The sequence below is a fragment of the Macaca fascicularis genome, chromosome 14, assembly GCF_037993035.2.
Source record: "Macaca fascicularis isolate 582-1 chromosome 14, T2T-MFA8v1.1".
Classification (NCBI taxonomy): domain Eukaryota; kingdom Metazoa; phylum Chordata; class Mammalia; order Primates; family Cercopithecidae; genus Macaca; species Macaca fascicularis.
Window position 1 is genome coordinate 77,627,684 of NC_088388.1, and position 25,651 is coordinate 77,653,334.

Genomic DNA, 25,651 nt, shown 5'->3' on the forward strand with positions numbered 1-25,651 from the left:
ATGCTCTTGACTTAAAAAAAAAAAAAAACACTTCAAGAGTTCAAAAACACAAGCCCTTTTCCACAGGATTTTTACAGCAATCCCTCATCTCCATCTTGGGACTGAGGGATGAAACCCTGGCTAGCTCTGACTCCTGGTCAGCATCAACACTGTCTTCAGGGGATACTCATGTTACACTTAACAGGAGCCCAGGAGTCTCCCTCTGGCAGTCAGATATAAATGAACTGCAGGATTAGTTTGTAATTCTCAGTGAAACCCAAGGAAAAAAAGCAACACAGAAGAGCAGTGCTAATGATGGTTCTGTTTCTGGAAAACAGTTATAAAGAGCAGGCTGTGCCAACAGAGCAGAGAGAAGTTTGACTACAGAGAGACCTTGAGGAGACAAAGCACTGCCTCTAGCCACAGGGTGAGGAAAAGGCACAGGATTTGGAGTCAGATCAGTCTGGGTTCCAAGTCTAGCTCTGTAATTTCCTGGTTCTGCAACTTGGGCAAGTTACCAGGCCTCCTGGGCCTCGTGTCTTTATGTGCAAAATGGGGGTGTTAACAGCTACCTTGCTGGTATATTGGGCAAATTAGAGAGAAAATAATAAATGCAGAGTAGCATAGTATAGTAGATGCTCAATAATAATTATTTTAATTACCAATGATTGTGTCTCTTCTTGCACTTGGAGACGACTATGTAGTAGATATCTCTTATTAAGCCTGAAATTTTTTATCCCCTGGTACTGATATACAATTTCTTTCAAGTCTAGGGCACATTGAAGTTGAACTTGGTGCTTCTGAAAAGCTAATTTTAAGTTCCTGTGCATGGCCTGAACATTCGCTGGGCCCTAAAACTGCATCTCAATATTGGCAGCCCCTTCCAAGTCTCTGGAAGGTATTTTGATTCAAAGGAAGCTCTCTCCGTTTGGACTGGATGGCCTGGTGCTGGCCATTTTCACTGCACAGTGAGGTATAAACTGTGCTAAGGGACTCAGGACAGACTGAGCAGTGATGAGAGCACCAGCAGGGCCGGAGCACTGCAGACCCCCTTCAAGACGAAAGCAAGATAATTTGAAAAGTCTAGAAAGAAGCTATTTTGCATTTATCAGGTATGTAAGTTTTGGGTCCTTTTGAAAAGCAAAATTTTATTTTACAGGTTGGTGTTTTTTGAATTCCCTATGAAGACTGGGGCACCATAATCTTTTCAGTACGTAAGTCACAGAAGGTCTTAATCTGGCCCTGGCAGGTTTGTCATTATAAATGTGTCTTGCCTTGGACAGTGTCCTTGGGGACTGGCTACCTCGAAAAGGGCCAGGCATCCAAACCCAAGGCTTTCCTTCCTTGGTTTTCTCTCCCTGAATTCAACTAACCTGATAAGATTTTCTCCAACTGTCCTTCCTCTCTAATCCTAATACTACTGTCCTGTCACATCCTTCTCGAACCAAGGGGAGGTCTCTCCGCCTGTAGCCTGGGTCCTCTACAAGTCATTCTTGATCTAACCCAAATACCAACCTGCCATTTCAATGCTTTCCCTTCTGGGACTCCTTAATCTTACAGAGAAGTTAAGAGCTTCCCCCCTCCCCCACCCCTGCACAAATCCCAGCTTTCTGCTATGCTGCTCCACCCTTCCATCCTCCCTCCCCTCCCAGACACCCTGCACCTGGCCACAGACCTGTCCCTGCAGCACGCCTCAAGTCTGCCCACACCTGCTGCTCCTGCTCTGCAGTATGCCCCACGCCTCCCTTTTCCTACTCACCCTTCACCTGTCAGTTCAAATGCTCCCTCCTCTGCAAATCTTCCCCAGCCTTCTCCCTGTGCATCATTTCTGGATGATAGGACATAATGCTGTGACTGTTCATTTATGTGTGGGCCTCCAAAACCCGATCGTCAATACTTGAAGAGAAGAGACTGGATTTTGTTCAGTTTTGTTTTTCCTATGTTCTGCTTCATGCCTTCTAGCCCATAGCAGTCACTTGTTTTAAGTAGATGGCATATCTATTTTTAGATTACTTAGGTAGTGTTTGCATTCGCATTATTTAGCTCTTCTTTTACTTCTCTTCTGGGGGTAGCAGTAAACAGGACAGGTATCCTGTCTGTTTTGAAATGTCCCCTGTGACTTACCCTATAATGTAGCACAGATTTAATCGTCCCAGATGACATCAATTATGGCTAAATAAAATGCGGTGACCTTAGATCCTACTGTGTAATGCTGGGGCAGCCTTGATCTTTTTGCTTTTCTGATGGCAGCTCTGAGGCGGGGTGATTTTTTTCATTTCTTTGCACATCACTCATGATAAACTGGTGCTATTTACCTCAGCAGAAAAGGGTCCCTGAGGGGTATGGTGAGGGGCCCTGTCAATGTAGATTAGCCCCCTGAGTTTCCATCTCATGTCTCCCTGCACTGCTCCAGAGAAGTGTCACTCATGTGGAGCTTCTCAGATCAGTGAATTCCAGGACAGGGTGGCACTGGCAGGATTATCCCAGAGTCTATAAGAGCTGTGGCTGCATCTTTTGGCCCAAGGACAAATTTGAGGTCTGCTGGTAAGTTAAGCATAGGGAAAACAACAGCTAGCTTTGAACTTAGAAAGTGTGGGCTCTCATTTAGGCAAGTCACCTAAATAGTCCAAATCGTAGGTCCCTTAGCTGTCAAATGACTAAGTCCCTGCTCGGCTATGCTCACAGGCTTGTCATTAGGATCAAATGAAATTATACATCTCAACAGCCCTTTCCAGTTTGCAGAGCTCTCTGAACATTCAACTCATTTAGTCCTCCTGCCCCCCGGCACTGGGAGCTGCACCTGCGTCTGTGATGCCCATCTCGACTCCACTAGGGCTGAAGCGCCACCTGTCTGCAGAACAGAACTGCAGAGATGACTACCACAGACAGGAACGCATCTGTGACCACCTAGGGATGCCTATTCTGTCCCAGACACTGCACTAGCACTTGACCTCATTTTCTTCACAGCTACCATATAAGGTAGGTACTTTCCTCCCTTATATTTCAGAAAACTGAGACTGGAAGAGGTGAAGTGACTTGTCTGGGACCACAGAATCCTAAGCGGCAGGATGAAATTCCAACCGAGTTCTGCTTGACTTCAAAGTCTGCGTTCTTTCTACTTCCCCACCCTGCTGCTCAGAATCTAAAAGGTTCCTCTGCCCATATTCACCTGGGAGTACCTGCTCGTCTTCTGAGGTTCAGCTCATCTGTAATGCCATTCCTGAACCCCCACTTCTTCCCCACTGGTAGAACTGGCCTCTTCCTTCATTGTGTCTTTACTAGAGCTTACGAAGTTTATACTTTTAGTATCTGTAGCACCAATTAAACTTTTCTGTTTAATTGTCTGTCTCTTGGATGAAACCTTGAACTCCTCAAGAGCAGGGACTGATTACCAGTCTCTGCTGCTTTGCACTGGGCTGATGCAGAATAAGTATTCCGGAAAGTTCTGCTAAATTTATGAAAGGAAATCAGCCTCCCTGGCTGGAGTATACATAGGAAACGCTCACTGCTAACAATCTTAGAGTGATGGTTCTCAAACATGGCTACACATCAGAATGGCCTGGAGAGCTCTAAAAATAGTCTTACCCATAATGATTGAAGGGCGTGGGCATCTCTACCTTTGAGATCTCTCCAGGTGACTTGGAGGCACAGCCAGATTTGGGAACCATGGCCTTCAAGCAGTTCTTTTTAAACTTTAATGTGCCACCTGGAGCCTTTGCTAAAACGCACATTTCAATTCCTAGTTCTGGGGTGCAGAACTTGTGAGTCCGCATTTCTAACAATTCCCAGAGCACACCAATGTTGCTTGTCTGTATTTTGAGCAGCAAGGCCTTAGAATACTCTACAAATAATCAATGTCTCAGAGCATGAGATGGAAGACAGCCTTCAGCGGAGGCCTCAGGCCTGGTTGTGTGGACAGGCAGCATTTCCTGGAAACGGACCATGTCTGATTCAGTTCTGATGCCCAGTATCCTGAGTAGGGCTGGACAGAGAGTAAGATCACAATTTCATTTTCAGTTTGCTGTAGAAGTCTCTGAGGACCCACATTCTTTTCTAGTTCCTCAAACATAACTTTAGTCTCTCTGGAAGTGATGTAAAATCAAGAGGCCTTCAGGGTACCATTCCTGAAGTTAATGAGCTGAAGCCAAGCTTCACTCTGCTCTCATTCTGGATGGTGTTTGGAATTTCCCAGTAGGAGCTGGAAGTCTAGGAGTCTGTAGGGACACACAGGCTCACTTGCTTCCAAGTGAGAATTCTCTTTGTCTCTAAGGAGGGTCTGCCTCATGCAAAGGAGTGTCCTTCAACCACAGCAGTTGGCAGCTCTGGCAGAACTTGATTCCCTGGTTCTCAGAACCTGTGGGAAGAGCTTGAGTGCTAGAGCCACACAGTCAAGGGTTCAAATACCAGTTCTACCATCCACTTGGCTAAGTGACTCTGGTCACATCACTTCCATAGCCTCAGTTTTCTTAAGCTGAGAAATGGGGATAGTCACACCTATTTCAAAGGATTATTTTGAGGACAAAATTGCATGAAGAATATAAACCTCTGAGCATAGCGCCTGTTCCACTAAAAAATAAAATACCCAGTAAATGGTAGCTTTTAAGCAAAGCTGGTCCCTTTAGAAACTTCTAGAAGATTTGGTGCATAATGGAAACACTAAGTATGTCAGACTTTATTTTGTTGCTCAACCTATTTCCTGAGACAGTTAAGGGCTCTGAGTTAATATAATATGTGTAGCTGGGTTTGATGGACACTTGAGTTCTAATGTACTTCTGAAGAAAAGGCTTTAAACATCTTCTGTGACCCTAGGGAAGAGTTCTGGGAAGAGACAAAGATGCTGGTTTCCTGAAGGAGTCCATAGAGGAAGATGCCCCGTGGATTATCGGTTTCTGTACTGAGCATGCCCGGCACAGCAGGCTGGCACTGAGGCTGGAAAAGCAAAAGGCAGACATGAGTCTGCTCCGGGGAAGCACACACACAGGCTAAAGTTGCCAGTCACGGGGCCAGACATATTACTGGGAGTGGCTGAGACAGTTAATGGAGGAAGAGACACAACTCTATAATTTTTTAAATCCATCGCCAACATTTACTGATGGGGACACTGAAGCCCAGAGAGAGGAAGAGATTTGCCAATATCCAGGTAGCAGTTAACATCAGAGCTGAACCCAGGCTCTCTGTCTTCTGGTTGTCTTTAGAAAACTGCAAGGCAGAAAGTGATTCATTTTTTCCTTTCTACTTTGGTTCATCTTAGAAAATTTTTAGTGCCCAAGAAAACAATGAATTGATGAAGGGTTTAAAGTCATACCATGAATATATAAAAAGATCACTGAACATCAGAAGCAAAATGTTTCCAAACCACAACTCTTTCAGTTTATAGATGAGACTGGAAACCAGAAACACCAGGTAACCAGCCCAAGGCCACACGGTGAATGTGTAGCAGGGCTGGACAGCACCTGGCCTCCTGACTCTTCCCAGCTATGTCCCCGTGGGTCATGGCTGCGTCCCGTGCAGCCGCCACCACTAACTGGATGTTTCAACATTAAATGCTAGGCTTTAATTCAAGACCTTCATGTGAAATGTACTTCTGTGTTTTCTGTACAACTGAAGTTGAAGGCATGGACCATTACATAGTTCAGTATCATCCATACAAAACTCATTGAAAATCTCAGATTTCAGTGTCAGGAAAAAAAATTTCTCTGGTGAGCAGTGGGCAAGTTTTCAATTTCTGATACTATAAAGTATGAAAATAATTATGTTTTCTTATTTACACTGGCTGCCAGGAAGCTCAGAGCTTAATCTAATAAATAATCACACATATGTTTCCTCCTTTTTTCTTTTGTTACCAATTTCTATTTGATTTACTTTAATACATGTGTCTTTGGGTGTAAGAGGATTTAATTCCTTTTTGGGAAAGATGGAGACATCATCATTATCATATGATACAAATTGTTATGATAATAAATTATAATACTGTTAACTCTATAGGATGTTAGCATTATTATTACCATTACTACTATTTCTGGAGCTCCTCCCTGTGCCTGAAAGTACTGAATAGTTTACAAACATCTTCTGTGATCATTACAACAACACTCCAAGGGAGATTTTATTAACCTTATGTTAGAAACTAAAGCTTAGAGAGATGAAGGCATTTTTTCAAGGCCACATAATTGGGGAACTTCAGTTTTCTCGTCTGTCTATTGGATGTAATCATGGATATCTACTTCACAGAGTGGTTTGGGGATAGAATGCTACAATCCATGTAAAGCACATAACCCTCTATCTGCTACAAAGTAAATACTCTATACATGTTAATTATTAAATAATTATAATATTTATATAATACTTATATAATAACTATTATCTTAAAATAACACATACAATTATTACACAAATAATGCAGCTACTTCTGTCGAAAGAGATAGAATCATTATTGGATTCTGGGTCTGTCTGACTCTTCCCACCATCCCTAAGACTTTCTTTCATCCAAACTTAGCACCACTCCCGTGACACTTTGATCAGAGCCACAGTTAGATAACTGAGAGCCACTTCTGTGGCCATGCAAGCCACACCTCCATCTGCCCATGGTTACTTTTCAAGTCACCACAATGTGTGTGAGGTCAGGGGACACCTGGGTGACTGCTATCCAGGAGTCAGGTGAATGCCATAGTGACAGGTGATGCTGACAGGCAGACACTTCTCTTGGTGTGCTTGACTAGACCCATTTCTGTTTACTGCATGTCGCTGTGAGTCTACATGACAAACCTACTCTGGGACAAAGTTCCTATTTGGGGATTGATCTCTGCAGTTGGTTCCGGGAGTCTGCTTTCTCCTTGATGGCAAGCCTTTTGGGTGGGGTTGCCTGGCATCCCTAAGCTGAGGCACCCTGAATGCCCACAGAAGTGTAAATGTGAAACCTGTCTTCTTCCAGATTGTTCACCTGATCAAGATGTTCTCAGGACTTCCTATCATGACCATCAAAGTTGCTCAATGCAGTTAGGATGACATCCTCATTTATTCTAAGGATAAGCAGGCTGTAGCATTCAAATTACTATTCCAAGGTTCAAATTCTTTCCCATATTACTTTTAGACTATCAAAGTAACTGCCTCACTTTGCAACAGATCCAAGGAGTTCAGGCTCCTGCCACGCATTGCTGCCATTATTAATGACTTCCTCCCATTGCAACTGATTGCCCCAATCAGTTCCAGTCACACAGGATTATTTTGCCATACAGCCATCTGAAATTGACACATGCAGCTTACCACACAGCATGCAACAAGGCAAGGGTGAGGCAGGAAATTCTCCACTGGTTGGCTTACCTATGTCTGAAATCTTTATTTCTGACAGAAGACAGGAGAGCAGGGAATAGAAGAAAGAATGAGGTGTTAGCAGCAGGGTTAGAAGCATTATTAGCAGCCTGAAAACTTGACAGCAATGGTGCTATACAATACTATAATAAATAAAGACTTAGCAGCTATGACACTGATGTATTTTATATTGGATATTACTTGTCAGTAAGTTCACTTACAAGCAGTACATATCACAGAAGAGGCATGGTTTCGCCTGCACCACTACTGCTGACTTTGGGGGAAGAGGACTAGGTTGACACATTCTGCTGCTTTAACAAGGGCTAAGACAGGGATTGGAATGGTGGATTCTCTCCTCTGTACGGACACATACCCAGAGATACACAGGCTTACTGCTCTGCGTCTCCACGTGCACACTTCCCTACAAAGAGTTACCCAAACTTGGGTCACTTCCCAGGAGCCTCCTCATAAAAGAATACAGAATTGGAGATAGACTATAATTAGAAGGGAGGGTATGACACAGAAACAGTCCTAGGAAAAAAAGGCTGGAAGAAAAAATATATCAAAATGATAATATACTTCTAAATTTTTTTTTCTAATTTTACTTATATCTCCCTTCCTTACCCACTGTCATGATCTCCCCAACAACTGTAGGAGGGAGGCAGGGAAAATGGGGTCTCTTATTGGAAAGAGGTGAAAACAGAGGTCCAGGGAGGTTCAGTGATTTGTCCTAAGTTGTACAGCTTCTCTGCCGAGGCGAGCTGATTTCCACGTCCACGGCGCTTTCTGTTGTGGTCCATATACGCAGTTGACTGACACAAATATGCTCAAAGGATCCTTCTTCCTTGACAGATGTCTGTGCCAGTCAGACTCATAATAGACAGAAGAAGGGCAGAGAATATTCCACTGGTGGTCCTCTTCTCATTCAGTCGATAGCTGATTTCCTGTGAGCCTACCGCGTGTGTGCTTGTCTGGCCCTGTGTGTGGGGCCGATACTAACCCTTCTCTTTAGGGCTTATGGCTGTTGGCCCTGCCTTCCTTTCACACATGCGCTGCAGAGTGAGATTCTTGCAGCAGGACCTTACCTCCAGGGAGGAACTTAACAAGGCATTAAGTCGAAGCGGCCCTCACTGGGCCAGGTGACAAGGCTTTGGTGAGGCAGAGGTGTGTAATGATCTCTGGATTTGGGTCCACCATTTTAGAAGCTGGACCTCAGGCAGGTTCTTTAAATTCCCTAAGCCTCCATCTTTTCATTTACCAAAGGGGGATAATAATAAACGCCTTACAGAATTGTTATGCTTGGCAAATAGTAGGAACTCAGCAAAAGTGAGTTTTCTTTTCCCCTACCCACTGTGGAGGAAGGCTTTCCAGCTCTGGGGCCTGTCCTGCTCACATGGACCCTGGCCCAGAAGACAGGCAGATTCCATTCCCTAAAAGAGTTGGGAGGGAGCTTGGTGCAATTCCTCTTGAAAGGGAGTGTAAGGCTCCCTTATCTCTAAAGCACAGCTCTTCCATGACTCCTGAGCCCACCCTATGACAGTGCCCTGGTTCTAAAATGATCTAGGTTAGGGAGGCATAGAGAAAAATCCAACATATCATGTCCTTCCCTGAGCTAGAAGCATGGCTGTGCTCCATCACTCAGGGTCAGGATGGGGAAAGAGGCTGACTCAGCTGCTTCTGCAGCACCTGAGGAGCAGAGAGGTCAGTTATCTCGATACTGGTCCGCTGAAGGGAACTGCCCTTGGGCTCGAGGGATCCTCCTGCCTCAACCTCCTGAGTAGCTAGGACTACAGGCAGGTGCCACCACACCCAGCTAATTTTTAAAATGATTTTTTGCAGAGATGGGGGTCTTGTCAGGTTGTACAAGCTGATCTCAGACTCCTGGCCTCAAGTGATCCTTCTGCTTTGGTCTTCCAAAGTGCTAGGATTACAGGTATGAGCAATGGCACCCAGCCCCTTGTTTTTATAAAAAAGGTTCATGTGACTCATTCTAATCAGTTTAGTTCTAGGAAACAGAAAGAAGATTCAGTGGCTTCCAAGGAGTCTAACGTTTGGCTGCTAGCAGCCGTCTACGTCACAGATGTACTCTGGATGCCGGGGACATCTCCCTGTCCTAGGTGGCTTGTCTTCACTGCAGTGCACTGGGGAAGCAGCAGCTGCTTGAGCTGGGAGGTGAAAAGTCCCAGAGTCTGATAGGCGAGGCTCTGTCCCATCCCTGGGCTCAGTAGGTAATGTGGAGGGGCCCAAAGGATGGCAAAGGGACGTTATTACGAACTATGAAGAAAGCATCACCTTACATACCTCAACTCTAGGATGTTGGTGACATTTCCAGAGGGGAAGATCCTTCTAATGTAGTTGAAATCACCCACATAGAGGCTCCCATCGGAGCCACAGGTGAGGGCCACTGGGGCCAGGAGCTTGTTGCCGTCAGCAAGGCCATTGCAGCTGGGGCAGGAGATGCTTCTCCGGCGTCCATTGCCCATGATGCTCCCGATGACAGGCGGCTGCTGAGACACAAACTGGTTCTCCCCATTCCCTTTGTGCAGGATGCCTGGGACAAGCAAAAACAGAATTGCCTATGGAGCAGGAATGGGTATCTTTTCCCATTCCTGACCACAGAGTCACCCTGATTTTGCAAGGCATGCAAGATCTCCATCGACCATCTCCAGGCTCATAGCCCAAGGCTTTGCCTCACCCCCTAATGGAACCCAGAGTGTCCTAAACAAGTCATACGGATTTAATTCACTCCAAAGCTCTGTAAGATAGGTACTATTATTATCCCTATTGTAACAGGGGACTGTCCAGGTAGCTTAACCGGCCTTACCCAAGGTCACACAGACGGTAAGTGGAAGAGCTCCAGAGTCTGGGCCCTTAGCCATTCACCTATACTGCCTCTCAGGTAGGTTGTCCATATCTCCTGTACCCAGTCCATAGCTCTATGATAGCATGAATTATTTATCGCACTTACCTGTTTTTCTCTTTCAATCGATACCATTTCAAGTGTGGAGACTATGTCTTTTTCCTTTCTGTATCCCCAGTGCTTAGCACAGAGCTTGACAGAGTAGATGCCAATGAATGTTTATAGAAATGAATGAGTGAAACTCACAGTCTCTTCTCACCAAAGGAGAGTCCAGAAGCGACAGGATTTTACCTGGCTTTGTTATTAATGGGCTGATCCCAGCTCCTGTATAGGTCTCTTTACTGCTTTAACTGCCCCTGGGCCTCTTTCCCCACCAACAAAATGAGGGGATTAACCTCAAGGACTCAAAAGTTTCTTCCTACATCTATCCTGTTTCTTTTTAGTCTGGTTCCTCCTTTTCCTCCTGCACACTTCACAGCCTCCAAACTGGATCCTCTGCCCGCTGCCTCACCTCTTCCATACTGAAGCCCGAGTGAGCTGTGCTCTTACAGATAATCAGGATTGTCTCCCAAACTGTTACCTGTTAGCTTTGTCAAAGCTGTCCTTTGTCCAACGGATATCTTTACTTTGTATGTACTCTAATCAATCATTTTTCTACCTTAAAGTTTGTGCTTTGTTAGGTTTTAGGCAATCCTTTCCTGAGATTTTTACAAGTACTCTACTAATTTCTCCCTCCCCTCCCCGCCCCTCCCCTTCCTCTCTTTCTCTTTTTTCTTTTCTTTCTTTTTTTTTCTTTTAAATGAGCCAGGGTCTCACTCTGTTGCCCAGGCTAGAGTGTAGTGGTATGTTCTCAGCTCACTGTAGCCTTGAACTCCTGGGCTCAAGTGATCCTCCCACTTCAGCCTCCTGAGTAGCTGGGACCACAAGCATGTGCCACCACACCCAGCTAATTTTTTAAAAAAAATTATTTTAGTAGATATGGGGTCTCACTATGTTGCCCAGGTTAGTCTCAAACTCCTGGCCTCAAGCAATCCTCTCGCCTTGGCTTCCCAAAGTACTGGGATTATAGGCATGAGCCACAGTGCCTGGCCTTTTAAATATTTTCTTCCATCAAATTTAAAGTGTTATCTTTCACATTGAGATGTTTAAGAAAACATCTGAATTTATTTTGTATACAGTGTGAAGTGAGGACTTAATTTGTCTCTACATATTGAGCCAATTTTCCCAATACTAAGTTCTAAAACACCTATCCATTCTCCACTGATATGTGATGCTATCTCTGTCATGTTCCAAGTTCTTATATATACATGGTATGTGGCAAAAACTTCTCCTTGCCGACTGACATCCATCCTATCCACCCTTTCCTTCTTTTGCAGTTACAGAATCCTGGCTATTTAGTTGGGCACATGACTGCCTGGAACAGACCATGATCCCTGGCTCCAGGGCAGCCACATCCACAACTAGGTTCTTGCAATGGCATGTAAGTAGAAGTGATACGAGCAGCTGCTGGGAAGTGACCTTACAATGCAAGGGACTTGCTCTTCATCCTTGACCTCCTTCCTGCTGACTGGAAAGTGGATGTAAAGGCTGGACCTGAAGTGGTCCCCTTGGATCATGACTTTGGAGACGAAAGCCCGAGTGGAGCATAGAGAGAGGAGCCTGGGTCTCAGACCCTGCAGCCCTGGATTATCTACCTCCAGACTTACAGAGTGGGAAGTGAAGTGAGTGAGAAGGAAACTTTATTTCCAATTCTGTTATTTTGGCTTTTCTGAAATTTGGGGCCAAAGCTTAGTTTAATTACTCTTCCCAGGTCAGTTTCTGAATGCGTTCTATTCCATGGAATCAATTTATCTGTTCCTGTGCCAGCACCACACAGCTTCAGATAATATGGTTTTTCTAGGATAGCTATAAATATAGATATTTGGTGAGTCCCTCTTCTTTGTTCTTAAAGGCTGCATTAGCTATTTACAAGTCTGTATTCTATCATAAATTTTAGAATTAGTTTGTCAATTCCCCCCAAAACAAGCTGTGGCTTTGATGGGCATTCACTGCCTTTTTAGATCAGGCAGGTGATATCTGACATCATTACCATATTTAGCTGTCCCATCCCAGCTCATGGTCAGAGTGAGTTATCTATAATACAGATCTGATGGTGCCACTCGCATGCTCTAGTCCCTGCAGAGGCTTGACATTTGCCTTGCATGTAGTTGAATGTCCTAATCTTCTTACCCTGGGCTCCAGCTGCTCACACCCAAGCTCTGTCTTTTGCTGTTCCCTTCATGTCATTCTCTGCTTAAATCACAATGAACCTTCTCTCCAGTGACTCTTCTTGAAGGCTTCAGCGCCTTGGCACATACTATGCCCTCTGCCTAGAGTGTTCTCCCTACTTGATACACAGGGCTAATCCTATAGACCATCTGAGACTCAGTTCAGGAGTTCTTGCCAAAGGACACATTGATGAACCAAAACGCTGGGTGAGGTGCTCTTCTTCTAGCCTTCATAGTGCCCTGTGATGTGGCACAACATTGAAACTGCCTGGAGAGTATTTGTGTCTCACAGGCATAAAGTCTTGAGGCCATTCATTTCTACATCCCTAGTGCCTAGCACAGTGACAGCTCAAAGGAAGTATCCAAGCAATATCTGTTGATTGAGTTCCCTGATCACATAGAAGCCTATGGGATTCAAAGTGCGAATTTTTTGTTTGGCAGGGCACAAGGGATATGAGACAAGGTTCCACCCCAGCCTGGTTCAAGTAATTCTATTAATCCACTTACCACTTTGAATGTTGAGGGCATGATGTTTGTCTAGGCTCCATCCTCCAAGCTTGGACGCATCAATTTCATAGCCCTGCAGCACTGCTGTTCTTTTTTCCCACAGGATTAGATCTGGGCAGGATTCATATTCATAACCCACAGAAACTATAAGTGACAGAAGAGGCAAAATGCACAAGTGAGCTAAGCCACTCTTTGGCCTTTAGACCTGTAGGCAAGGCCCCTGGCTTATCTTTTGTAGAAGAGGAAAAAAGGATCATATTTCTAAGTGGCAACCAGAACTATGTGAAATACTAACACAAGATTGCTGAGCCTTAACAATTTTTTCTTTTTTTTTTTTTGGAAGAGCAATTTTACATTTGAGGAAAAGTTAAAATAAATGTACCAATTACTTTAAAAGGATCTAAGTGAATCCCTTCCAAGGAAATAATCTTTAGTATGTGATAGGGTTTGTTTCTGTGTTCCCAACCCAAATCTCATGTTTAATTGTAATCCCCAGTGTTGGAGGTGGGGCCTGGTGGGAGGTGATTGGATCATGGGGTGGATGCTCATGAATGGCTCGGCACCATCCTCTTTGTGCTGTTCTCATGATGGTGAGTGAGTTCTCCTGAGATCTGGATGTTTAAAAGTGTGTAGCACCTCCTCCCACCAACCCAGGCCCTGCTCCTGCCATGTAACACGGCTGCTCCCGCTTTGCGTATTGCCATGAGTCAAAGCTCCCTGAGGCCTCCCCGGAAGCAGATGCTGCCAGGCTTCCTGTACAGCCTGCAGAACCATGAGCCAATTAAACCTCTTTTCTTATAAATTACCCAGTCTCAGGTATTTATAACAATATGAGAATGGACTAATATAGTATGGAAAATACTTTGTGCATAAAAGTCTTTACCACAACATTATTTATAATATTGGAAAATTAGGTGTAATCTAAAGGTTCAAGAGGGGTGAGAGGGTGAGCAAACCCAAGTGTATCCACTGTAGGAATACTATGAAGCCACCAGAAGTCACAGTGAAGAAGACTATGTGGTGACCTGGGAAATGCTTATGGATCAATGCTCAGTTGAAAAGACTGTTTATATATGGTATTTCTGTGTTAAAAGAAATTACGGGCTGGGCGCGGTGGCTCATGCCTATAATCCTAGCACTTTGGAAGGCTGACGCGGGGGGATCATGAGGTCAGGAGATTGAGACCATCCTGGCTAACATGGTGAAACTTCGTCTCTACTAAAAATACAAAAATTAGCTGGGCGTGGTGGCATGTGCCTGTAGTCCCAGCTACTCGGGAGGCTGAGGCAGGAGAATCACTTGAACCCAGGAGGTGGAAGTTGCAGTGAGCTGAGACTGCACCATTGCACTCCAGCCTGGGCGACAGAGCGAGACTCTGTCTCAAAAACAAAATAAAACAAAAAAAACCAAAAAAAAAAAAAAAAAAAAAAAACCAGAAAAAGAAATTACACATGAAAAAAGAAAACTAGTTGTATTTGTTTACAGGATCACATATGACTTTTTTCTATTTTTGTCCATTTTTCAAATTTTTATTAATGACTATGGTGTTTTTTAAATTAGGAAAAATATTTAAAATCATTTATAATGGATATATAGAAAAGGAACTTAGTTGGATTACTTTTAAAAAGCTGGAAGTTGCTTTGGGTTTCAAAGCTTAGAAATCCCCTGGATTTACTTTTGTTTCATAAATCCAGGACCCCTTAGAAGGTCACTGGGATGAAGGCTAAACATGACAGCCTCCCTGACCCTGGGTGTATAAAAAGCCCTGTAACTGGACTGTGGAAAGGAACCAGCAGAGACAGGAATGTTATTTCTTCCAAGCGTCTTTCTGGGCAGGCACTATTTTCCAGTGGACAATATCCTACTACATGCTCAAGACAGGAATTAACAATTGAGCAGCTCCTTAAAGTTTCTTGTAGATGCCACAAAAGACTGCCGACCATTTATGGCAATAGGGCATTGGGCCGGAAGACGTCCCTGTGACCCCTTCCCCCATGGCTTGAGTTCCTTAAGCAGTCACTATGCCTCTTACTGGTCACTTGTGATCTTAGGAAAGTGACTCCAACCCAGTCACTTCCCTTTTTCACTGACTGGTGGGCACTAGAAGTGCTCATTTTATCTCAAGAGATTGTAAGGCCTCATTTTAAAAAAGATGACAGAAGTGGCTTGATCTACAGAAGGGATCATGAACAGTGAGAGATGGCACCTTTGCTCCCACTGTGCCCTTGTTGGGTAGGATGGGATGCGAACCCAGAGGAAAGATCTGGAATAAATCCAACTCTGTTCCTTCCTAGCTGTGCATCACTGAGAAGTCATCTCACTTCTCTGGGCCTCAACTTCTTCATGCAGAATTTGGGGGTGACAATTTTTGACTCACAGAGTATAAGGATTAACTGAGATGCTAATGTACAGGCGCACACATTGCCCACAGTAGGTGCTCAAGCAACATTCTTTCATTTCCTTCCCACCTCCCTCCTCCTCTTTTCCCCCCTCTCTCCCTCCCTCCTTTCCTTGCTTCTCCTCCTTCCCTCCTTCCTCCCTCCTTCCTTCCTCCTTCCCTGCCTCTCTTCCTCCTTCCCTCCTTCCCTCCCCCTCTTCTTCTTCCTCCTTCCCTCCCTTCCTTTCTAAATAACATTACTTCTCGGCTTCCTCATTCTGTCTTTGCTGAATCTCTGCCTTTTCTGGACCTAAGGGAATGAAATTGGAATGGGGTTCAAGACGAGAAGGGATTTGCTGGACGGTTACTCTTAAGTGCTTGGTGGATCAGCTCTGCAGGGTTAGACCTGCTAAGAGTCCAGCTCTGAGCCCTTCCTGGGACCTCCTCTAATCTGGAAGCAGAAATGCATACAGCCAGCCCCTGGAAGCCCAAGTGCCAAGTGAGGCTGGGACTCCAGGTGAGGTTACAGCCAATTTCTGTTTCATCTTACAAAGAGACAGCAATAACAACAACAAAGAGGTGACTTCTCTGACTGGGTAAAGAGGCCAAAAAGCATTTCTGATGGAGGAAGAATCTTAGTTACTGCACCTCAAAAAAAAAAAAAAAAAAAAAAAAAAAAGAAACAATTTTTTAGCTTTCCTATTTTAATGGGTAAGTTCCCACAGGATGGCTGTGGGGTGGCCAGGCAATGTCCACCTGGTCCTGCCTTTGTGGCTCATGCCCTCTTTTAGCCCCTCACAAGCCAGTACGGCACTTTCCAGGGCCCTTTGGTTCTGTAGCCTTATTGTAACGGTCGGGTTTTCCACACTCAGGTCTTTCAGTACATTCTTTTAGGTCCTGGCCAGTCACGAACAGGTCTGAAAGGTCAATTAAGCCTTAGGTACTTTTGATCTGAGAAGAGGAAGGAAGGAAAAAGGAACCAAGGAGGTAGAAAGAGTGCTCCTGCAAGTGTTATTCTCTGAGTCCTGCAGCCGGGAGGCTTACCAAAGGCTTCTGAGAGCCCAAACACCTTCTGGTTGTAGACGTCTGTCTTGTCCCAAATGAAATAATAGGACAGGTCTGGGGCTGCAGCAAACCACTTCCTGAAGAGGCGGCCCTCCACCGCTACCATGAGGTGCACCTTCATGAGGTTGAAGGGGATGGTCGGGTGGGTGAGGCTGATCCTCAGGACAGATTTGTAGCCAGGGGTCCGGCTGCTCAGGTAGCTCAGCCTCATCTTGCAGCCAGCGATAGAGATTTCCTCCTGCAAAGCCTAGAAAGCAGAGGCAGATTACAGCAAGGGACGGTCGTCGACTCACCCAGTGGAGGGAAGATGGTGCGGCCCCATGGACTCTGGGTGTTCAGGAGGTAGAGGGAAAGGCAGGAGAGAGCAGGGGGAAGAAAAGAGGAGACAATGGAAAGAAGAGGGGAAGCAGAGGGTGAAGAGAAGCAGGAGGTGGAGGAGGAAGGGAAAAACATAAACGAGATGGAAGAAAGATTGGGGAGGGGTAAAACATGTCAGAGGACCTGGTTTCTGGGGCCAGTTTTCATGTGGTGACCTTGCAAAAGTCACCTCACCTCGCCAAGCCTCAGCCTCCTGCTCTGTACAACAGGGATGACAGCACTCATTTCATTGCAGTTTTGAGAGGAACACATAGGATATGCATATAAAATACTTAGATCACATTGTTACTGGTTCATGAGCTGTGTTATCCTAGAAAGCTCACGGAAACTTTGAATCTCGGTCTCCTCCCTGGCTTTGTGTGAGGACTGAGAAAGGTCACATAGGTAGAGTGCCTAGCACAGGAACGTTGTCAGGTGGCATGCAGTGCTGCTGCTGCTGCTGGTGGTGCTGGCAGCAGGGATGTCATGAAAAGAGACTGCTGCGGCCAGCTGCCTAAGCAGGAAGGATGGTTTCTTTCTCAAAACTTTCTTCAGATGAGATCTGTTCCAAATGACTTTCATTTTCAGGAAATTAAACAGAGACTACGAGATATTGACCAAACAAATAATTATGCAGAGTTGAGACCACAGCCTGGCAGGACCTGTGGTTCACAGCCCCAGCTCATCCACAGAGAGAGGTTGGACTGCCTGCATAGAGCTTCTGGCCACTCTGGGCCCCAGCTGCAGTGCCAGATGAACAGAGTGGGGAAGGCTGTGACCTGGGGAATGCTCAGGTCACTTAGCTACTGGGTGCAATGAGCCCAGTTCTAAGTCAGAAAGTTTGAATGAATGCCAGCATGCCCAGGCAGACAGCAAAAGCAGACAACTTTATCAGCTTGATGCTCTGGGCTCTGTTTCAAGATAGGAACATTAAATCGATTGAGGCTAATATATCTATTCAAGGGACAATGGCTATTCTACCCTATGTTTACAGTGGATGTGGGTCTTTTTCTTTTTTTTTTTTTTACTTTCTTTTTTTTTTTTTTATTATACTTTAAGTTCTAGGGTACATGTGCATAACATGCAGGTTTGTTACATATGTATACTTGTGCCATGTTGGTGTGCTGCACCCATCAACTCGTCAGCACCTATCAACTCGTCATTTACATCAGGTATAACTACCAGTGCAATCCCTCCCACCTCCCCCCTCCCCATAATAGGCCCTGGTGTGTGATGTTCCCCTTCCCGAGTCCAGGTGATCTCATTGTTCAGTTCCCACCTATGAGTGAGAACATGTGGTGTTTGGTTTTCTGTTCTTGTGATAGTTTGCTAAGAATGATGGTTTCCAGCTGCATCCATGTCCCTACAAAGGACACAAACTCATCCTTTTTTATGGCTGCATAGTATTCCATGGTATATATGTGCCACATTTTCTTAATGCCTTTTTCATCCTGTCCATTTCATAGACAAGTGTGAACGCTTACCCTCACCTCATTCTCCTGAACACAGGACATTTTAGGGATTGGGTTTAAACCAAGGCAATCTTCCTAAACTGTAGCTTACAAGTTTAAGGCAAAGCAGGACTCATACCCTGGTAAGCCCCTGGCATGACTGAAGTGCCATCCTGATGCTCTGAAAAATATTTACCTTCTTTAGCATACCCTTTAAAATTCATATCTCCCAGCACTTGCAGAGGCTAACCTATGAGAGGACTGGGAAAATCTAAGAGTTTGTTTATGTGTATTTCATGAATCTGATAATAAGCAAGGTTTTTGCCCTAACTGAATGTGCAGGCACCCAGCTCAGGGAGCACTGTAAAGAGGGTGCGACCTTTAACCCCATTTGTTCCAGAGTCCCTGCTCCTGGGAAAAATGTTTAGCTGGAGCTGAGCCAGGGTTGAGTAACAAATCACTTCTCTCCAGCAAGCTCTGTCTCCACTGACAACCATTTCATAAGAAAGGTCAGCCTGGTAGTTGAGACGGGAGACAGGCACTGAATCTCTGAAGAGGAGGTTTCAACCTGTGAGTGCAATGAGAATTTCGGAATGATTGTATGTCCTTCTTGTTGGCTGGCATCAGAAACCACTCAACAGGGTACGCACGGAAAGGTGTTTGCTCAGCCAGGCATGAAACATACACACAAAAATGTATAAACTCCCTGCTCCACCAGCGCCCGCGATCTATTAATAGGCACATCGCCTGAGTTCTCATCGGGCAGGTGAGACAGCCAGGACTTCTCCTGGGCTTCTGCACTGACATCTCTCCTCTTCCTCAGGCCTTCACTGCTGTCGTTAGAAACTGGGCTGGGGACAGCGAAGGAAATTCAACTAGCGGAGCTTTGTTAGGCGAAAATATCTATCTTGATTTCCATCAGATTAAAATGCATCTTTCCCAATTACCTTCTTTTAATGATGGTTAAGTAAAGCGGTTGTATATATAGATTTGAGCCAAGGCCTTAATCGGCGTGAAGGCGGCGTGTGTTAAATAATCTTAATAATAACAGCTAAAATTTATTGAGTACTTATTAGGTGACAGACATTGTGCTAAGCACCTCATATATATTTTTCTCATTTAATCTTTATTATAATGCTCACTGTTCGGGATCCTTTGGCTCCTTCCTCTTGATAGGACCATTTATTTTAAATATTTTTAACAGAAATAATGAGAGAGGAACATAGGATGCTGGGGAAAAGGAAAGTAGGCTGAAGTGAACTAACCAGGAGAGTGGAAAGACAGAGAGAATTTAGTATAAGCCAGAGTGTGCTAGGCAGTTCCAGGTGCTCAAGTGTTTTCTGTCTGTAAGAGGGGTGCCCCTCATGCCCTTACACCATGCCCGTTGTGGGGTTTGGTGGCTGGATTTTGCATAACAGGCTGATAGGACCTGACCCAAGCCCTACAGAGGTGTTTTCTCTCTTTCCACTGTCTCTGAGATCCTCTTCCATCCCCAGAATGAAATAAAAGTGTGGTGGAATGCAGTTAGGAAAGCTGGGTACCTGAATTTCTGGCACAATGGGGCCTTTCTCTGCACAGGAGCTGGCGAAGGATGTCAGTGGGGATGGAGAGACGACAGGGTTGGGGCGGGCAAAATTGCTCAGGTCACAGCTGGGAATCTCATTCTCCTCATGTCTCATGATGATGGTTTCCATGACAAAGAAGCGATCCCATGGCAGCCAGAGGGTGTGCTCCTGTGTGATGAAAGGTGCCCGCTCGAACCGCAGGATGATGGAGATGCCGCCATTTGTCACCAAGTCAAAACTGTTTGGGAGGGGAAGGTTGAGAAGGGGTGGGGAGCAGAAAGAGCAGGAACCAGGATGAGAAAGAAAGAGACCAAGAAAGGAGAGAAAATTATACCAAAGGGTCTGAGCATTTCTTGAGGGAGGCTCTAATGCCTAAAGATTTGACTGCAGTTCCAAACAATGGCAGTGATTTTAGAGAGCAGGGTTTTTTCCCCCCATAAAATGATTCACATAGAGAATTTGCTGAAAGGAACCACTGCTGTGGAGAGTCATTTTCCAGGATACACAAGAGCTGACAGTGGTGCTGCTGGTACTTAGGGCCTTTCAACTGCGTCAGAGCTGAAGCCCAGGGAAAAGTCAGGGAACGAAGCAGAACAAGCCTTGATCTGGGTGTTAGGGCCTGGTCCTGGCTCTGCCTCCAACTACTGTGTGATCTTGGATAAGTCACTTAGCCTCTTTGATCCTCATTTTTTTCATCTGTAAAATGCAAAAGCTCAAATGGATTATTCTTAAGTCTCTAAGATTCTATGACTCCACAGCAATTTTAGCTCTAATTGTGATAGATTACTCAACAATGGCCTTTGCAATTACAAAATAGCTAAGCAGTTTAAAGATGGCTCAATTAGAATCACAGTATCTTACAAGTGAAAGGGGAACCAGAAGACTGAGTGCCAGCCTCCTAGTTGAGATGAGATCACTGTGACAGCGTCTGGAGAGCTCGCAGCCCAGCCTCTGTTCATCAGCCTCTGAGGATGCTGGGGAGGTCTGAGGAGAAACCTGCCTTCCTAGCCCTAGTTCTGTCATCAATGTCACACCAAATAGGTCTGCTCTATGATGGTCTTCAGGCCTTCCCTGATCCTAGATGACGCCCTGCTAAGCCCTTCTTTTTTCAGGCTTGTGGGGATTGTACAGGCAGAGTCTTCCTTGCCTCACCCCAGAATATCTTGTGTCCAAACAGGACCTAGCCAGAAACATACTGGCAGTTCTGTTTGGTGCTGGCATCTTAACTCCAATCACCTGCAGACAAACCTAGCAAGGCACTTTCCCATCCAAGCCTTGGCATGCACTTTTACTTTAGAACATCAAAGAAAACTGAGTTCCTCTCTATCTGTACACCCAATGTTTCTGACACTGTCCAGCCCCACCAGGAACCTGATTTGAGGGTTCTGCAGCCACATGTTTAGAAATCAGATGGACTCAGATTATAGACAATGGGAAAAGAGGGCCACATGTGAACCAAGGCACATCACTAATCCTGTAGGCTGGCTCTGCTGAAGTAAAAACAGGGCATAGCGTGGCTGCTACTTAAAGCCCCATCATGCAATAAGACATAAGACTAGGCCAGGCACGGTGGTTCACACCTGTAATTCCAGCACTTTGGGAGGCTGAGGAGGGTGGATCACCTGAGGTCAGGAGTTCGAGACCAGCCTGGTCAACATGATAAAACCCCGTCTCTACTAAAAACAAAAAAACTGGCCAGGAATGATGGTGGGCGCCTGTAATCTCAGCTACTTGGGAAGCTGAGGCAGGAGAATGGCTTGCACCTGGGAGGCAGAGGTTGCAGTGAGTTGAGATTGTACCACTGCACTCCAGCCTGGGTGACAGAGTGAAACCTGTCTCCAAAAAAAAAAAAAAAAAAAAAAAAAAAAAGATATTAGACTAGAATTTTGTGTCCTTTCCCTTCTTAAAACAGAAAGTTTAAATCAAGTAATAGGTGAACCACTGGAGAGGAATTTAATGGTCATCTGACCTAGTCCCCCTCCCATTTGATGCATCAGTTTCTTCTGTAGAACCACCATCAAAGGCCCATTCAGTTCCTACTTACACAATTCCAGAGATGAGGAGATTGCTATATCCACAGGAGGACTATTCTGTTTTAGTTTAGTTCTGACTGTTAGAACTTTTTTTTTTTTTTTTTTTTTTTTTTAAACTGAGTATGAATCCCTCTCTTTCCAGCTTCTTATTCACTGGGCCTGATTTCTATCTGCTGGGGTGACTTCAAACTAGTCTGTTCCTTCTATCACAACCTGGCTGTAGTAGGTATTTTCAAGGCCTGTCTTCATTGGCTTCTTTGGATGGAGAACTCCTAACTATCAAACTGCATAGCTCAAACTTCTCCTCCACACAGCCTTAGTCAGCCAGAATTCCGGCTTCCTCCTTGGGTTCCACTGCCCCACATGCATGGCATTGCACTGTGATTGCTTGTTGAGCTCTCTGGCCCAGGGACATCGAGTCCTCTGTCTTTTCAGAAACTAGCCCAGTGCTTGGTGGTTAAAAGTTGATGGAATAAATGCATGAGTGACAGCATCAACTGCTCCTGAACTGACATCTGCTAAACACCCTATGTCCCTTCTCACTTTGGCTGTTACTGCAGTTAAATCTAAGGTTCACCTGTGCAGTTGGTGTGGGAGACCTCAGTGCAGGGTCTGATTTTGACCCTGATAAATCCACCATGGGGGAATGGGCCCATTCCTGCAGCTTGCTCTTCTCTCCTCCAGAGACTGCAAGGATTCTGCATGGAACCATCCTGTCCTAGTGTCAAGTTCTGCTCTTGGTAGATGGCATCCCCAGATTTGGGGCTCCAAGCTCCACAGCCTGACTCTTCCACCCTTTGCAGGAGCTAGCACCCCTTTGCCTGTTCCGCATTCACTGAGGTGAAGTTGGGCCTGACCATCATTCAGTGATAGAGAAACACCTGGGGTGGGGTTTATTTTGAATCAAGAATTCAGGTTTTGGCTCTCTAGGAGAGTACCCATGAATTTGGGGAAATACTCAAAGAACAATTTTTCTGTCATGGAACTGAATAGCATCTGTGCCTTGATAGAACATTTTTAACTGTCAAACAGAATTTCAGCCAGACTTATAAGCTCCCTTCATGAGAGGTTGTATATGAGGAGGGAGGAAAGACAAACATGAAAAGACATATTCCCAAGGCAGTGAGCAAGCAGAGGGCAGCTGGCCTTGCCAAGAGCAAGTAATGAGCTGGGGCTAGGCCCGCTCCTCTGGAGGGGAAACCCTGCTTTGGATATGAATGTGAATGTGACCCCAAAGGGAAGGCGTGGGTGTCATATGAAGCCTAAACAGTGCAGGGCCATTCTGAACACTACTACTTTCTCCATGGCTGAATTATATCACCTTTCCAAGCCTCAGTTTTCTCATTTGTAAAAAGAAGCTGATGATCATAATCATTTGGCAGGATTATTGATTATACTGATGGGATAATAGATGGGAAAAGCACAGGGCCTCACACATTCCTTTGTCTTGGCCCCTACCTCTCCCCTCCCCTCCTCTCCTTTCCTTTCTTCCTTTCCCCTGTCTCTTTCCTTTCCCCTTTTCTTCCTTCCTCTCTTTTCTCTTTCTTTCTGTTTTTTGAGACAGGGTTTCACTCTGTCACCCAGGCTGGAGAGCAGGAGTACAGTGGGGCAATCATGGCTCACTGAAGCCTTGACCTCCCTGGGCTCAAGCGATCCTCCCACCTCAGCCTCCTGGGTTGCTGGGACTACAGGTGCATGCCACCACACCCAGCTAATTTTTGTATATTTTTTTGATAGAGACATGGTTTTGCCAAGTTGCCTAGGCTGATCTTGAACACCCAGGCTGGTCTTGAACTCCTGTGCTCAAGTGATCCTTCCACCGTGGCCTCCCTAAGTGCTGAGATTACAGATGTGAGCCACTGTGCCTGGCCCCCAATTTTCAATTCAACGAACCTAATCTGTATCTCTTGCCTGTTATTCTTTTAGTTTGTCTTCATGGCCTCTATTTTCCTTTTTTTAAAATGATCTCGTTGGCTAACTTCTCTGCTACTGTTTTCTGTTTGTAAGCTCCTATAAAGGTGTGAAGTCTGGGATTTCAGCAAGTGTGTGTGTGTGTGTTTGTGCATGCATGCGCGCACGTGCGCGTGTGTGTAGGGGTGGGGGAGCTGAATGAGGGCAAGTATCATGGTGCCTTCCTGGAAAGCGAAGAATACAGGGTCCCTGGACTTTCAGTCCACTTGCCACACTGTTATTTCCAGACTATATCTCTTAGTCTTACGGTTTTTCCTAAGGCATGAGAGGTAAGAAAGAAGGTGAGTTAAGGAAGGGTGGGAGGGCAGTGATATCTGTTCACATATGACAGAGATTTTTGGATACTGAGAGAACAAGTGATAACAAGTGATAACTTTCCCATACATTAGGCTGAGTTGGGAAGAAAATTTAAGTCCCAAAATGCACTGGCAAGAATTGATCTGAAACTCAAGCTCTATTGCAGCAATTCTGGCTACTGTGATGTAATTTAGGAGGCTGATGCAGGAAACATGGCTGATATTTAGCTCCATGCTCTCAGTGGGCAGTAGAAATTGCAGAGGAAGCACAAACAGGAGGAATCGGGAGGTGTCAGAGTAAGCTTTCCCCAAAGGCCACCGAACTTATGCCAGACTTGGTGTGTTTTTTGAATCTACTCTAACCAACCACTACAGGGCATAAGGACTGATGATTTGCCATCTCACAGGAGTGACTGGCAAGTTTCATGGCAAAAAAAGGCAGTCCTGAAAGGCTTCTTTTGGATGAATGTTTCACAGCAGGTAATAATGTGGTCAGAATACCTGTTGCCTAGGAGGCTCACATCTGCCACTTTCATACAGCAGGCAGCATCCTTCATGCTGTAGCGGGTGTCTTCATGAGGGCCTTCCTGGGTTGGAAGGTGTACAGGGTAGGGAACAGTGGCCTGGCCTGGCCAGTTTATCCCTGGACTGGCCACTAACGTCTTCCAGCTGGGCCTCTTCCTTTTCACATGGAGTGAGAGGCAGGGAGGGGGCACCCCATGCCAAGCTTGCCAACCCCATCTAAGAGGCACACATGTCTACAAACAGATGAGCCTCTACTTCATTATCACCTCGGCCGGGACATGTTCACATCTGATATTGGATTAAAGAGGTGCTAAAATCAATCAAGCTGGAGCATAATTTCCAACACAGAGTGAAAATCAACCTTATGGGCCCACGCTTAGCCAGATGGACTGCCACCACCTGGTTTTATTAAAAATAGAGGACTTGTCATCACTGACAGCCTAAATATTCTACTTTCCTCCTTCTCTTTTCCTTTTCTCCAAAATATTCTCGTTGCCTATCCTGTCACATCACCTTCTTCAATAATCTGTAATTTTAACAAAAAGCTAATATTCATTGTATACTCATTATGTGCCAGACACTGCAAATACAGCAATGAATCGAAGTGTGGTAGGGAACTAAGATTTATTAAACACATACTGTGTGCCAGGTGCTTCCTCATCCACCATATCATCTAACCCTCAAAACCAATCTGTGAAATAAACAGCATTAGGACCATTTAACAGATGAAGCCAAGACACAGAGAGGTGAGGAGAGTTAGCCTAGGATGCACAGCAGGTGGGAGAGCCAGGGCCATTAAGGAAGCTTTACTTCATTCTGCTGATGGTTCCTGGAGGAATTCAAAGGTCAGAATTCTGTCATCACCCAAATGGCTTGCACAGATCTAGGCAGCTGCAGGATGGAAACCACACAACAGGAATGGCTGAGATTTCTCAAGCTGTCTGTTCTGTAGAAAGTGGTTCACATGACTGTTTTATATCATAAGTCATGGAACAGGATATGTATAAGGTACGCTCTCCTTACTCTGAGAACCAAATGAGAAGAAACTGCTAAATCTAGAGTCAAAGGGACACAGGCCAGAGTCAGGTACAAG

General features: G+C 45.2%; 1 protein-coding gene across 18 annotated transcripts in view; it reads right to left on the bottom strand.

The window, feature by feature from the left end:
* Positions 1-25,651, bottom strand: part of TENM4 (teneurin transmembrane protein 4) — a 791,957-nt gene that overhangs the window by 53,730 nt on the left and 712,576 nt on the right. For 15 of the 18 annotated variants that reach the window (XM_065528783.1, XM_074014900.1, XM_065528781.1 and 12 more), the window contains 5 exons: positions 19,710-19,971; positions 16,340-16,607; positions 12,919-13,062; positions 9,586-9,835; positions 7,297-7,317 (listed from right to left, as the gene is read on the bottom strand). In XM_065528783.1, the coding sequence (XP_065384855.1) occupies positions 7,297-7,317; positions 9,586-9,835; positions 12,919-13,062; positions 16,340-16,607; positions 19,710-19,971 (945 nt within the window). The remainder of the gene's footprint in view (positions 1-7,296; positions 7,318-9,585; positions 9,836-12,918; positions 13,063-16,339; positions 16,608-19,709; positions 19,972-25,651) is intronic. The other 3 variants (XM_065528776.1, XM_065528774.1, XM_074014897.1) reach the window with 1 other exon arrangement.